General features: G+C 39.5%; 1 protein-coding gene across 7 annotated transcripts in view; it reads right to left on the reverse strand.

Annotated features, from left to right (window-relative positions):
* MAP7D2 (MAP7 domain containing 2) overlaps nucleotides 1-14,410 on the reverse strand; it is a 124,603-nt gene that overhangs the window by 2,613 nt on the left and 107,580 nt on the right. For all 7 annotated transcript variants that reach the window (XM_073357061.1, XM_073357040.1, XM_073357051.1 and 4 more), the window contains 6 exons: nucleotides 12,477-12,681; nucleotides 11,872-11,976; nucleotides 9,938-9,991; nucleotides 4,533-4,611; nucleotides 3,644-3,830; nucleotides 1,538-1,817 (listed from right to left, as the gene is read on the reverse strand). In XM_073357061.1, the coding sequence (XP_073213162.1) occupies nucleotides 1,568-1,817; nucleotides 3,644-3,830; nucleotides 4,533-4,611; nucleotides 9,938-9,991; nucleotides 11,872-11,976; nucleotides 12,477-12,681 (880 nt within the window). In that variant the 3' untranslated portion in view covers nucleotides 1,538-1,567. The remainder of the gene's footprint in view (nucleotides 1-1,537; nucleotides 1,818-3,643; nucleotides 3,831-4,532; nucleotides 4,612-9,937; nucleotides 9,992-11,871; nucleotides 11,977-12,476; nucleotides 12,682-14,410) is intronic.

Here is a 14,410-nt window from a genome sequence, read left to right on the forward strand (position 1 = left end):
CTTCCTTCAGGCTGCCCTCCTTACCTATTTATTATCTACAGAGTACCAAGAATGTGCAAGGCGCTTTACAGACTAGTATGAAGACAAAACACCTATACCAAGAAAGTTATAATCCAAGTAGTCACTGAAAGGAAATTGCAGGAAGACGAATGGGCAAACTCAAAGAGCAAGGTGAGCAAACACTGAGGATGAGACATATCTTGTAAGTTCCACACTTTTCCGATTATCTTTATGTGGGGTTTATTTTCCTTTGTTCTGTTTTTACATCTTTTCCTTTCATATTTTTGTACTTTTATTGAGGATTCTCATTCATCTGACTAGTTAACAATTAAACTGCAGAGAGCTCTAGAGTTAATAGGCCTTTTGGAACAGGTTGTGTCATAAGGAGACCTTGACAGTAGAGAGGGTGGATGTATGACAAAATGAGTAAGGACAGAGGCTCCAAGCATACAATCAGAGGCTATATGAAAAGAAGCACAGGCACAAGATTAGGAGGGAGCACAACATGAAGTGAACAGTTATCTGTCCTGCTTGGGCACAGCACAGGGAGCAAGAAGAGATGATGAAAGGAAAGATGAGTGGAAAGGTACAAGGGAGTGAAGTTGTGCAAGTCCTTGAAGGATACAAAAAGGAGTTTGAATTTGATACAGGTGGCTAAAAAGTTACTCTAAAACCTAGGAAAATGCTCATTCCCCAAAATGTTCAACATCTGGAGATTAATCAGTATTCCAAGGGTTCACAAGGTTTCTCTTGTGTCACTTTATCTAAAAAAATGGAGCAGAAGTGTTCAGAGAAAAGAACACTTATGTGATTGGGGAATTTTATCCTAGTAGATTTCAGGAAGACTAGGATTATTTGGTTTGAAAGGGGAAGAGTAAGTAGTATGATAGGGGTATAAAAAAGAATAAAAATGTAGAGGAAGCTGAACATTATTCATATTTACCCTTTCCCATAATACAAGAATAAGAGGAAATTAGAAGAGAATTTATAACTGATAACAGTAAATGCTTTTTATGTTACATTTAATTAATCTGTGAAACTCTTGGCTGCAGGGTATTCTGGCAAAAAGCTTAGCACATTTCAGAAAAGGATTAGATTATTGTTTTAAAGAAGGAGTAAGAATAGCATCTGCAAGTATACTAGCTAGGGTAAAGTTACAAGAACCATCACTTCTCATACCTTAGGGCTTAAGCTGGTAAACATCTTGGGTCAGGAGGAGTTACCGTTAAGATCCGGAGAGTTCTGCTTTGTTATACATAGGAGCATTCTGAGGGTTTATACCTTGCGCTGAGGGACACTGTTTAGCGCAGACTGCACTCTGAAACAGGATTCAGGACTAAGTGGACCATTCATCTTTTCCACTATGCCAAATCTTACATTCCTAATTAGTCTACTCACGGAAGATTATGCCAAATTTAAATGTCCAGGAGCCTAACTCTCCACATATGCTGCTCGTACTACTGGATTAACCTAAAACATGTGCTATCTACACTCCCAACAACTTGTCATATTTTAGATATTTCTCACAATTTTATACCTTCATCTGTACAACAGAGTCGTGTGGTTGTCAACAGATGGAGTTAAGTGTATTCTCCTGCCCAGGACTGTTAAATCCATCAATCAAGTTTTTGTTACAATCATCCATGCTAATGTTTTCACTGGATATCTTGGAGTAAGTGGCCTGTCCTGTGAAATCCAAGAGATCTTCAAGAGCCTTGGCATTACTTGTTCCATTTTGGTCCATAGAAACACCAGGAATGAGTTCATTCATGGGTGAAAATTCTGGGATAGATATAAGTTCTTCTTTTGAAACAGGACTGTATGAAAGACAGAAAGGAAAAAGCAGAATAAAAGTCTTGTAAGCTCTTAGTGTTCATGAAAAGGTTTACGACAGCCCTGAAAGCTGTACTATTTATCGTCAGAACAGGTACAACGTGCCATGGCCCAACTCATACACAGAGGGGCCAACTTATAGAGGAGAGAAAGTAATTCTGTCTTCATACTCCTTAAACGTTGGCCTTGGTGGTGGCTGTGTGGTATCGACACAGTCCAGTAGGAACTGGACTGAGATTACAAGCTCATTTCAGAGAGACTGGATTCCAACTGGTGACCCAGAGGTTAAAAAAGCTGAGTATTCCACTCTCTGCACCATCAGATTCCTTATATTTACCATTTCTAATTGCATCTTAGTAATTCTGGGCCTGATTCTGCAAAGGTTTACACACATACTTAACTTCATGAACAGCAAGTAGGCCCATTGCCTTCAATGCATACATTTCAGTTAAGCTTGTGGATAAATCTTTGCAGGATCGTGGTCTCAGACTGAAATCTGTACTGCGCAAAATTAACAAAGATATATTTGACCATGTGAAAATTGTGAAACCATGTGAAATTTAAAAAGCTAACTTTTACAGAACAAACTAAATACAGTACAACAAGGGAACTGAAATTCTAAGGTTGCTGGAAACTATAATTCTGAATTCCTTTACTTTAGTAAAATCTCATATTTAATATTGCATTAATGTAATAATCAATGGGTCAAATTTGGCCATATTGCAACTCTAATTACTTCAACAGTTATGCAATGGATCCATTTGTTATGATGTTAGGTTCATTTAATTTTCAGTTTTTTCATGTTGTGTCTGAAGATTATACCAAGATTTTAACAAGAAAAATCTTTTATTAAAATTGCATTTGAAATGTCCCCATACCCTTTCGACTATTTGTTAGAGAAACAGGAGGAAATAAGTGAAGATTGTAGACATCTGTATATCAACGTTTGGCATAGATATAGAATATATTTATAACCTTAAATATAGTGTTCATTCGCCATTAATATTATAACTAAAAATTAAATGAACCTAACATTGTAACAAATGGATCAATTGCATAATTACTGAAGTAATCAGAGTTGCATCAGAGCTTAATTTGGCCCATTGATTAAAACAACCTAGATTAATGCAATATTAAATATGAAATTTTACTAAAATCAAGGAATTCAGGACTATGGCTCCAAGCAATCTTAAAATTTCAATTCCCTTGTTGCACACACTGCACAATAGGAGTCTTTCACTCACGATCCTGTAATGCTTGTTTACTTGCTTACTTCATACTGTTTACTTGTTGCCAAATATTTGTTATATTAACATGAATTAAAAGATTTAAGATTAAAATAATTGAAAATGTGTATGTAGAAATTCTAACCTGCAGCATTATTTGTACAACACAATGACTTATATGCCACTGCTTTATAGTTCTAATACAAAACAAAATCTGATATTTGAATACCCATTTTCACAGCAATACAGCATGTGAATTCTATGGACAATCCAAAATGTTTGGGCATATTTGTGTGCACTTGGCAAGTGAGAACAATGGAAAAGCTTAATTATTTTGCAGGATATGAGAGTGAGATAAGAGATTGTAATTATCCTTAGATCTGAAAGTGCATTTACTTCTTGAGAGCATACTACTAGTCAGAACATACAAAGAGTAGTTACACAGGAGTCCATATTTGGGGTTGGGCTGTGCAGAGAGATAGACAGATTAACAAATGAAATGAGAGAACTGCATATATTTTGGTGGGTTGGTTTTGGTTTTCTGAACAGTTACTTAAAAGTTGTGTGTTTCATGTGACGTGTACCTCACATCCATAGACTGAACCTCATCTGTTGAATCATCCATGCTGTTAGATTTCCCATCAATGGCATCCAGCTGAATAAGCCCCGTAACTGACTTAAGTCCATTAGAAAATATATCTCGAGAAAGTGTTTCAGCAGCAGCACATCCTAAGCCTTTACTCTCCTGGCAGGCTGTCAGTCCATTGATTTCTATAAAAGAACATCATTAGGAAATATGACAGTAGCAGTGTTTATATTTAAAAATCACAAAATTATTTGAGTCATAAAAATTAGAGATGAAAGTGACCCATCATATTATCTTGTCAATCACCCTGCTATTGTAGGACAATTTGAAAAAGAAACAAGATAATATATTATCTTTTACAACATGCACAGAGAAGCCGTAGAGAAGGGGAAAAAATGCAGAAAAGTGACACTTCACTATTTACACATTTTTCATTTATCATTCTTTTATATATATATGTGCTGTTATAAAACCAAATTAAATGCAAAAGGGACTGTATTTTAAAAAAAATGTTGAAAAAGCATGTCAAACTTGGCTGTAGGGGAGAATATTTCTAGAGAATCTACAGAACAGGAATGTAGACTACAATGAACAAACAGAAATTTGAAGGCTAGAATAACTTTTATATAAATGCTATCTGGGACATGCTGTGGAGTAGAATATTACCCCTCAGGATAGCTGTCTCCTGCTTCTACATTTACCATGCTTTGATAAGCAAAAGATGTTCTATTTTCTTATGTTTAACATATTTACACAAATGTATTTGTTCCTTTTCTGAAAGAAAACACAGCATCTATGACAATACAGCACTATCTAAGGTTATGGATTTTTGTTTTCAAGTTAACAACACTGCATATTGGTCAAAACAAAAATGAAAGGCTTTTTACCTGTTTGACTGAGAACAAGAGTTTTTGGTTGCTTTTCCATAGTCAAAGTGGATGGTATCTCCAGTTTTGGCTCGTCCTTCTGTAACCAAATAATGTTTTAACTACATTAGATGCAAGGTTCCAAGATTCAAGGAATTGACTGGACTCAGAACCTTTAAAAATCTCTGCTGGTTAAGAAACAATTGTTCCTAGAATGTTTTTCCTCAATTACATTCAAGCACATAGCAAAAACTACAAAACACAGAATTTGATCTGTAGGCTGCATCTATCGTAGAAGTATTCCCTACACTGCCAGAGTAGTTACTCTGAGAGTACACATGGCCTCGTGAAATTATCTTCAGTTCCCTCTTTGGGATACAGAGGCACAAGGTGTGTAAGGAAGATATAAAGGGAAAAGCAGAGGCTCAAGTGATGGTGGTAGGGGAGTGGACGGGATAGGACAGTGCCAGAAGGGGATCAGAAAGTTGACTGAGATGGACGGGGAATTCCTGCATGGCCAGGAGAATGGGGGTTGAAGACAGACAAGATGCAAGGGATGTAGTTTAAATTAGGCCACAATTTTTTTAACTCATTTTGGAAATACCTGGCAAGGATTGTATGGTGCTGGTCATTCTTTCCTTAATAATTCCCACCGATCTGTGAGGGCTGCCAACAGCACTCTGGACTTCCTGCCTGGCCCCAGCTCATTGCTGGGTCCTCACTGCCCTTCTCTCCTATGAAGGTTAAGAAGGGGTGGGGATACAAGTTTGTCTCCCTGCTATACCAGAAGGTAGGAGCCCCAGTTCCCCAGGAGATGCCCTTCCCATACATCCACTTCCAACTGGTACATCAGGGAACCGGATCCTCCATGCAACGAGTAACTCCACTGGATACCTACTAAGCTCCGACAACTTGAACCTTTCCTCCTGACCTGTCCCACCAGGTCCCTGAGCTTCAAAAAAACCCCACTCCGTCTCAGCCAGTCTGGCCGTGAGAGAAACTCCTTCCCAGTCCCCCCAAAAAGCAGCTGGTGTAATGTCCACCACAGACAATAAAACCCAGTCTTATTATGATCCATGGGTGAGAGCTGCTGTTCCTGGGAAAGAAATATAAATACATGGGCTGTCAAGAGATTAAAAAAATGAATTGTGATGAATCGCACTGTTAAACAATAATAGAATACCATTTATATAAATATTTTTGGATGTTTTCCACATTTTCAAATATATTGATTTCAGTTACAACACACAATACAAAGTGTACAATTCTCACTTTCTATTTATTTTTTATTATAAATATTTGCACTGTAAAAATAAAAACTTGTATTTTTCAATTCACTTACAACAAGTACTGTAGTGCAATCTCTTTATCGTGAAAGAGCAACTTACAAATATAGATTTTTTTTTGTTACATGACTGCGCTCAAAAACAAAACAATGTAAAACTTCAGAACCTACAAGTCCACTCAGTCCTACTTCTTGTTCAGCCAATCGCTCAGGCAAACAAGTTTATTTACATTTACAGAAAATAATGCTGCCCGCTTCTTGTTTACAATGTCATCTGAAACTGAGCACTGGTATTCGCATGGCACTGTTGTAGCCAGCATTGCAAGATATTTACGTGCCAGATGCACTAAAGATTCATATGCCCCTTCATGCTTCAACTATCACTCCAGAGGACATGCGTCCATGCTGACGATGGGTTCTGCTCATCATCCAATTCAATCATCCAATCCAAAGCAATGCAGACCAATGCATGTTCATTTTCATCATCTGAGTCAGATGCCAACAGCAGAAGGTTGATTTTCTTTTTTGGTAGTTTGGGTTCCGTAGTTTCCGCATCGGAGTGTTGCTCTTTTAAGACTTCTGAAGGCATGCTCCACACCTCGTCTCTCTCAGATTTTGGAAGGCACTTCAGATTCTTAAACCTTGGGTCAAGTGCTGTAGCTATCCTTAGAAATCTTTAAGGATTTCTCTGGTACCTTCCCTGCGTTTTGTCAAATCTGCAGTGAAAGTGTTCTTAAAATGAAGAACATGCTGGGTCATCATCCAAGACTGCTATAACATGAAATATATGGCAGAATGCAGGTAAAACACAAAGCAGGAGACATACAATTCTCCCTCAAGGAGTTCAGTCACAAATTTAATTAATGCATTTTTTTTAACAAGTGTCATCAGCATGGAAGCACGTCCTCTTGAATGGTGGCCGAAGCATGAAGGGGCATACACAAGTTTAGCATATCTAGTACGCAAATACCTTGCAATGCAAGCTACAAAAGTGCCACGCGAATGCCTGTTCTCACTTTCCGGTGACATTGTAAATAAGAAGAGGGCAGCATTTTCTCCAGTAAATGTAAACAAACTTGTTTCTCTTAGCGATTGGCTGAACAAGAAGCAGGCCTGAGTGGACTTGTAGGCTATAAAGTTTTACATTGTTTTGTTTTTGAGTACAGTTATGTAACTAAAAAAATCTACATTTGTAAGTTGCACTTTCACGGTAAAGAGATTGCATTATGGTACTTGTATCAGGTGAATTGAAAAATAAAATTTCTTTTATCATTTTTACAGTGCAAATATTTGTAATAAAAATAATACAAAGTGAACACTGTACACTTTGTATGCTGTGTTGTAACTGAAATCAATATATTTGAAAACGTAGAAAAACATTCAAAATATTTATTAAATTTCAGTTGGTATTCTATTCTTTACCAGTGCGATTAAAACGGTGATTAATTTTTAAAATCGCTATTAATTTATTGAGTTAATTGCATGAGTTAACTGTAATTAATCGACAGCCCTAATAAATACCTTTGTGACACAAAGGCCCACAGGTGGTTCACTACTCTGTCAGCAACTCGTCAGGCCTGACATGCTCACTACACCTCACACACTGTTGTCATGTTATATACCCAAAAAGTGGCATGCAATATATCATTTGAAAACTAGTAACTCACTGATCATTAATATTTTTGCATGATGTATGCATGGAGTGTGTACAAAGAGTTATGGATATGTGCTGGAATTATGTTCTCAAAAATGTGTTTGGCAAGCAATGCATAAGCACAGATTGCTGTAGGCAAAAGAATGTGCATTTGTTTGTCTGACCCACCTGGTCATCAGGCAGAGACAATGAAGGCACATCTAGATAAAAGATTTAAAAAGGCCACCAACCTAGCATATGGGGGAGACTGCCCCTGAAGGGATCTGAACTTCAAATGGCAGGTAACAGAATCAACTGACTGTACACAATATTACTGTATTAGCAAAGTGTACAGAGGAAGTTCTTTTCTGAACGCTGATGACACGCTGGTGATTAATATCATTGTGAAATGTATGTATTAACACTCTGTGAGAAAATATGAAAAGGAGTACTTGTGGCACCTTAGAGACTAACCAATTTATTTGAGCATAAGCTTTCGTGAGCTACAGCTCACTTCATCGGATGCATACTGTGGAAAGTGTAGAAGATCTTATTATATACACATAAAGCATGAATTTATGTGTATATAATAAGATCTTCTACACTTTCCACGGTATGCATCCGATGAAGTGAGCTGTAGCTCACGAAAGCTTATGCTCAAATAAATTGGTTAGTCTCTAAGGTGCCACAAGTACTCCTTTTCTTTTTGTGAATACAGACTAACAGGGCTGTTACTTTGAAACCTGAGAAAATATGGACACTTAAGGACATTATGCTTTAAAGTCTGTAACCAAAAGCAGGGAAAAACAGGCTTCTCCCAGACAGGTGAGACGTTGGCTCTCTTTCTGTCTCCAATGACATTAAGCAAGGTGTGACCAAAAATAATGGAAGCACCATTTTACATACGAATCAGCAGGGGGGTGGGAAGTCCCCAGGAAGGGAAGACCAGCATGACGTAATCCTGGGTCTGGGGACAAAAGAGTGAGTTTGGGAAGATAATATAAAGCAAGAGGAAGAAGCCATCATGGCATCCATCACTAGGCAGACGCAAGGGACCAGAGCTCTTGCAAGCTGACAAAGACAGGTCCTTTAACCAAGGGGGTTGAAGTTTCTGGGAACTGAATACAAGTGAGAAACCTGCTTCTGCAAAGATCTGTCACCCAGGAAGACAAAGGAAACCAGCACCTTGTACTTCTGTGGAAAGTCCTGACTGAGAGAAAGTCAGAAGTGGCTGGAAAGAAAAAGATTGGTAAGAAATCTACCTCAAACAAAAGGCTGTAGCTTGTTGAATTAAGTCTTAGCCACTAAAAAGTGTATTTTTACTTTTGTCTGTAACCCTTTCTGTCTTTATTCCTTCTACTTGCTCTCACTTAACCTATGCCCTTTTGTTAATACCCTTGTTTTATTTTTACAAAAAAAACCCCAACAACTCCTCAGTGGTATGCTTGAAGGGAAGGGTGTATTTACCCCAGTTAAGGTAAAAAGCTCTAATCGGCTTTTGTCTCTTTGAATGAGCAAACGAACTATATTATTTCTCTGAGTGTTCCAGAAGAAGGCAGGACACTTCAGGGTAGACAGTTTTGGAGAAATTTGGGACTGGGGGTGTGTTAGGGTCACTTGGCTAGCAGTAACCAAGGCTGCTAGAGACCAGTGTGTGGCTGTGGTGAAACAAGCAGGCAGTTGGAGTCAGTTGCTGAATCAGGGCTGCTTACCACATAGATACTCAGGACATGCTTGCAGGCACACAGGGTCACTGGGCAGATCGTGGCACAATCCCTTACTGGTCAGGGATTGCACTCAAAAATCTCCTCCCTCCCCAAGGCGCCCATGGATTAGTGGCCCACCTGTGCCATTTCCAATCCTCCCCTGGCTCAGATGAGATCCCCCTTCTGCCTCCTCAACACAAAGGAGGGAAACCCTTAAAGGAGTCATGACTCCCATTTGTTCCTCCCCTCATATGCCTAATGTCTGGTAGCTTTTAGAGAAATGTGGAAGGGAGAGAGGATTTTTTCTCGTTTTGTCTTTTTAAAGAAAACTAAAACAACATTTTATGAAGTAAAAGTCTGAAGTGAGAGTCCAATACTTTACCTCTGTCCATTAAGTGCTGGTGCATCATCAGGCACCTCTGCTGTTAATCCTGCCCCGTGATCAGAATTAACATGGAGGAGCACAAGAGCTCTATGACTGATTAACTGAACATCATCAAAATGGAGGAGGTTCATTGCATAGGCAAAAGTCACAAAGATAGCAATTCTCAGCACTACAGTTCTGAACAATATATACGGCTCACCCCCTCCACTGCCTCAGAGCGTAGTACTGACCTCACGGTGCTGCCACGACTATAGTGGGTCTTAATTCTAAAATGTATTGAAAGAATACGAATAGAGCATTTCTAGTCAAAGCATTTATTCTGTAGGGAGCAACCCTACAGTGCTCCTCCTCTGCAACCCACACGGGAAATATCTGGGGAGCGGGGTGTGTGTGTGTGGGGGGCACTCTGTTCCATACCTTTACTTCTGGTGTTTCACTCTTTCTTGTTCTCTTCATTATTTCATCTATTCGCTAGAAAGCAATGTAAATCAATCACATCAGAAGGTTACAAGGCAGACATGCTATGTAGCTGGGAGAGAGGACTCATGGGATTGGTAATGGGTAGCAGGAAAGGTTGATTTAACTCTGGTGTCACAAACCTATCTTCGCCCTCACTAGAAAGGAAAAAGATGACAGAAGGTACATCTACACTGCAATAAAAGACCTGCAGCATGGTTGTGGCTGGCCTAGGTTAGCTGAATTGGATTTACATGGCTAAAAATGGCAGTGCCGGTGTTTGAGCTCAGGCAGGACCCCAGGCTCTAAGACCCCAAAGGAGGGTGGGGTTGAGTCTCAGAGGATGAACTCCAGCCCGAAGGCATACACTGTAATTTCTGGCCCTGCAGCCCAAGTCCCTGTGAACCCAAGTCAATTCATCCAGGTTCTAAGACTCGGTGCTGTGGGATTTTTATTGCAGTGTAGATGTACCCAGAGAAGAAGAGGGGAAGAAGAGAAGGGACCTCTCTATGCAATCACAATTCCAACAAACTGAATTTCTCACCAGGTGCAAATTAGTAGATAAAAAATAAATAAAAAGGTTTGTGATTATGAGCTCCCTGTGCCCAGTTCCTGAATGAAAAATTTGTCAGCTGAATACTAATTGCTCAAGTGTCTAACTACTGCTTCTTCAGACCACAAAGTCAGCAGTAGTCCTCTAATATTGCAATCCATTTGCTATTTAAAATGAAACACTATTATATAGTTGTACCAATTTTGTTTATTTTGGGGACAGGGGAGAACAAAACATGTAAAGTTACTCCTGTCAGAAATGTGTCAGATACAGCTGTAAAATCCATTTTTTCTTCTTGTTAATTCATCAAATGCATTATGTCTTTGCCCAGAGAGTTATATACTTAAAGTAAACTATTTTAGATTTAAAGACATCACTTCTAGTTCTTGTGTTCCAATGTACAAGTGGTTGACCCTACTAAAGTTAAACCCCTCCACCCTCCAAGACTAATAATTTGGAATGAAACTGGAAGAAAACACACAAAAGGGAAGGCTTTTATAACACCTTTCCAGGCATCTCTTAACTAAGCTAAAGACAAAGATTTCTACAAATCTGGGGGAAATTCTGTCCGGCCACCCTCAGGCATGCAGTGTGACTACGCACTACATGGATGCTTTGCAGGGTGTGGATATGGAGTTACATAAAACCACCAGCCATTTCCTTACATGAGGGAAACAGCTGCAGTAGTGGACAGAGTGGCTCTGCTGTTGCTCCTCCATCCCCTCAGAGTAGGGTGGGAGGAGAATGCTTTTTCCAACTGGATAACATACTCTTTTTTTCTGCAGAGTTCAAATCCACTTTCTCAATTAAAAACTGCATATTTATTTAACGCAAACACACCCCTATTACTGTTTTTAACTTTCTGTGGCTTATAAATTTGAGTGGTAACCACCACTCCGCTTGTATGTTATACCCTCTTCTCCTACCCTTTGTCTTGTCCATTTATACCCATTCTCCTACCCTTTGTCTTGTACGCTCCTCAGGGCAGGAACACTCCAATACTTTGTTTATACAGTGCCTAGAACAATTGGGCCCCATTCTCAGTGGACACGTAGGCACCGCCATAATATTTATGAATTAAAAATAATAATAAAAAAACAACTTATAAGTTTGCTACAAACTCTGAGGTACGTTTCTCTAGGTTGAAATATGTTAATATGTTAAAATATGTTAATATGTTAAAATCCAGTTAATATGGATTAGGTTTAAAAAAAACCAACAACCCGTGAACTCTGCCTACTCAACTGAATGTTTGCTTCGGATATTTTGGGGCAGGTTTCTGGATTTATGTATATAAAATAACAAAGGTACTAGTTCTTTTAAATTGGAGATGAACATCTACCTTCTTTCTCTCCAGTCTTTCTTGCTCAATCTGCTGCATGATTTGTTCCCTTTCCAGCCGCATGTGTTCAGCTGCCTCTCGGGCCTTTGCTTCAGCTTCTTCTCTCTAATTAAAATGTGTAAGTTAAGGTAGAGCGTTATTTATTTTAGACAAGTTATCAGATTCTATAAAATCTTGCATAGCCTGCCAGGTATGTATTATTGGCATATCTCCACCAGCAAGCATCTTACAAAAGAGGAAGAGGAAGAGTTTTCAGTTTCATTAAACTGCATGTTCCATTTTAAAAGGAATCACTGAAGAAATTTCTAGATTACATTTTATCTTCACTACAGTGTCCCTCTGCTTTCCACCTCATCTGAGAAGCAATGGACTCTAAGCTATTAAGTGGTCTTCAATAACTTTTCCACACTAGTAGCTTTTTATAACGTTCATAAATAAAGATGGGGCCCCAATTTTCTGAAATGATGAGCATACCAAGTTTCCAGTGATTCAGCTGGAGTTGCTGTTCTCAGAACATCTGAAAAATCAGGCCCATTGCCTGTAGGCAGATTGTATTTTAGATTTCTGCTCCTTTAACAGGAATTCTTGCAAGAGGTATCTTGTACCTGTTTTTCAAGCTTGGCCTGCAGTTCTTTTTCTTGCTTTTCCTTTAGCATTTTTTCTTCCTCAGCTCTCCTTCTGGCATCCTCTTCTGCTTTTCTCCTAGCCTCTTCCTCTTCACGCCTTCTTTCCTCCTCTCTCTTACGAGCTTCTTCTTCTAGGCGAATTCTCTCTTCTTCTGCCTTTCTTTTCAGCTCCTCTCTCTCTAGCCTTCAAAAACACATTTAAAAATGCAGCACATGTTGCACTTCGTTTAACACAGAACTCAAAGGCGCACAGAATGCATACACTGTACGTACAGAATGCAATTTGGCTGCGAATATATGCTTCTACATACGTTTGTATGGAATGGGCTCTGACACAATGGAGGGACTGGCCACAACTCCATAGTTCAAGTTGCAACCAAGCTTCCATTCTAAGCCTTATTTTCACCCCATCTAATGTTTTGCAGGGATAACATTTCCCTTTGAACATTGATGTGACTAAAGTAGGACAGAACAAGAAATGTGTTTGTAATTTCAACTACAGTATGTAGAACTAACATTTTTCAAGCTCTGAGTAGTTAAAAAGGACCCTTATTCCCACTTTTGCCTTATGATAGCCTCACCTCACTCCAGTCCACCTGAGGAATACAGTTATTTTTGAACATACAAATGCCCTCCCTTGGTGAAAATAGTGAGAGACAGCCCCAGAAGGAAGGGAAAGCACATACCTGACAATGCCTCCTTCATAAGCTTTCTAAGCTGTGTATTTGCGATGCTGAGGGTCTGACAGGTCCCATTTTGGGATCAGGAAAGAATTTTTCCCATTGGGCCAAACTGACTGAGGCCCAGTGGTTCAATCTTTTCACCCTCCTCACAGCATCATGGAGTTAGATTAAAAGAAATAGGATTTGGAATTTTAATATTAGCAATTTATAGGAACGGTTAGTTTGTCACAATTTTCAGCTGGTGTCCAGCGTGGTGAAAGGCTAAAAGAGCCAGCTTCCTGAGGTAAGAGACACCTGGGATTTTGCTAGTGGCCCTTGCATCTCTGGGAAAAGAGAAGATCTGAAATCTTTGCAGACCAAACCTTCAGTATCATCTAATCCCCTCGGGGGGAGAGGGTGAGAGATTCAGAAGTGGGCTATGTCGTAGGGGTAGTCTGAGCAGGTTCTCTCCCCAGCTATTGATTATATGATGTGAGACCTGCAACTGCTGAGTTAAATGTGTGGTATGATGGGTGGGACACACATAATGCGCTTCCCCAGTGTTAAGTCAATAAAGTTGTGGCCTGCTGCTTAAATCCATCCCTGTTTCTGTTTTAATTCACTTGTGTGTCCTGCTCAATTCATGAGTGCATGTGTCCAGAAACAATACCTCATGACACAGAGAGCTAAGGGGGTCAGGAGTACAGAAGCTCATGTCTATTGGCCCCACAGAGCACCTGGACTAGGGGTAAACTCCTAGCTTTTGAATTACTTAAAGTTTTGTACTTTTACAAGTAAACTGGCTTAAAAAAATCAGCCAAGTTTAGTGCCTCAGCACTTCAAATTTTACATGTATAAAGTTTGAGGCACTTAACAGGAGAGATTGCACACTACGTTGCATCTGTACACATAAAACCTTAAGGAGGTCAGTATAGTTGGAAGCTAACCCTTCCATACAGTGCTAAGCCTCTCATGGTCCTTGGGCTCCATGGCTGTCCTTGGAGCTCTCTCTCCCTGGTGCAATTTTAACCAGGCAGCCTAGGGACCACGGGGTGCTTAACAGCTCAGTAAGGAAGCAGGAGGTAGGAGTGGACTGCATGGTAGTTGATCTGTAAATAAAACTATCAATTCAGGCTAGAATGAGCTGAGAGCACTGCAGTATCTTCATATTTCCTTAGCCACAGGGAAAGAGAGGTGAGGGAAAGGATCTAGTACTACACTGTGATATGGGACAGGGACTCCTATCAATTG

This window comes from Lepidochelys kempii, chromosome 1, assembly GCF_965140265.1.
Source record: "Lepidochelys kempii isolate rLepKem1 chromosome 1, rLepKem1.hap2, whole genome shotgun sequence".
In the NCBI taxonomy this organism is placed as follows: domain Eukaryota; kingdom Metazoa; phylum Chordata; order Testudines; family Cheloniidae; genus Lepidochelys; species Lepidochelys kempii.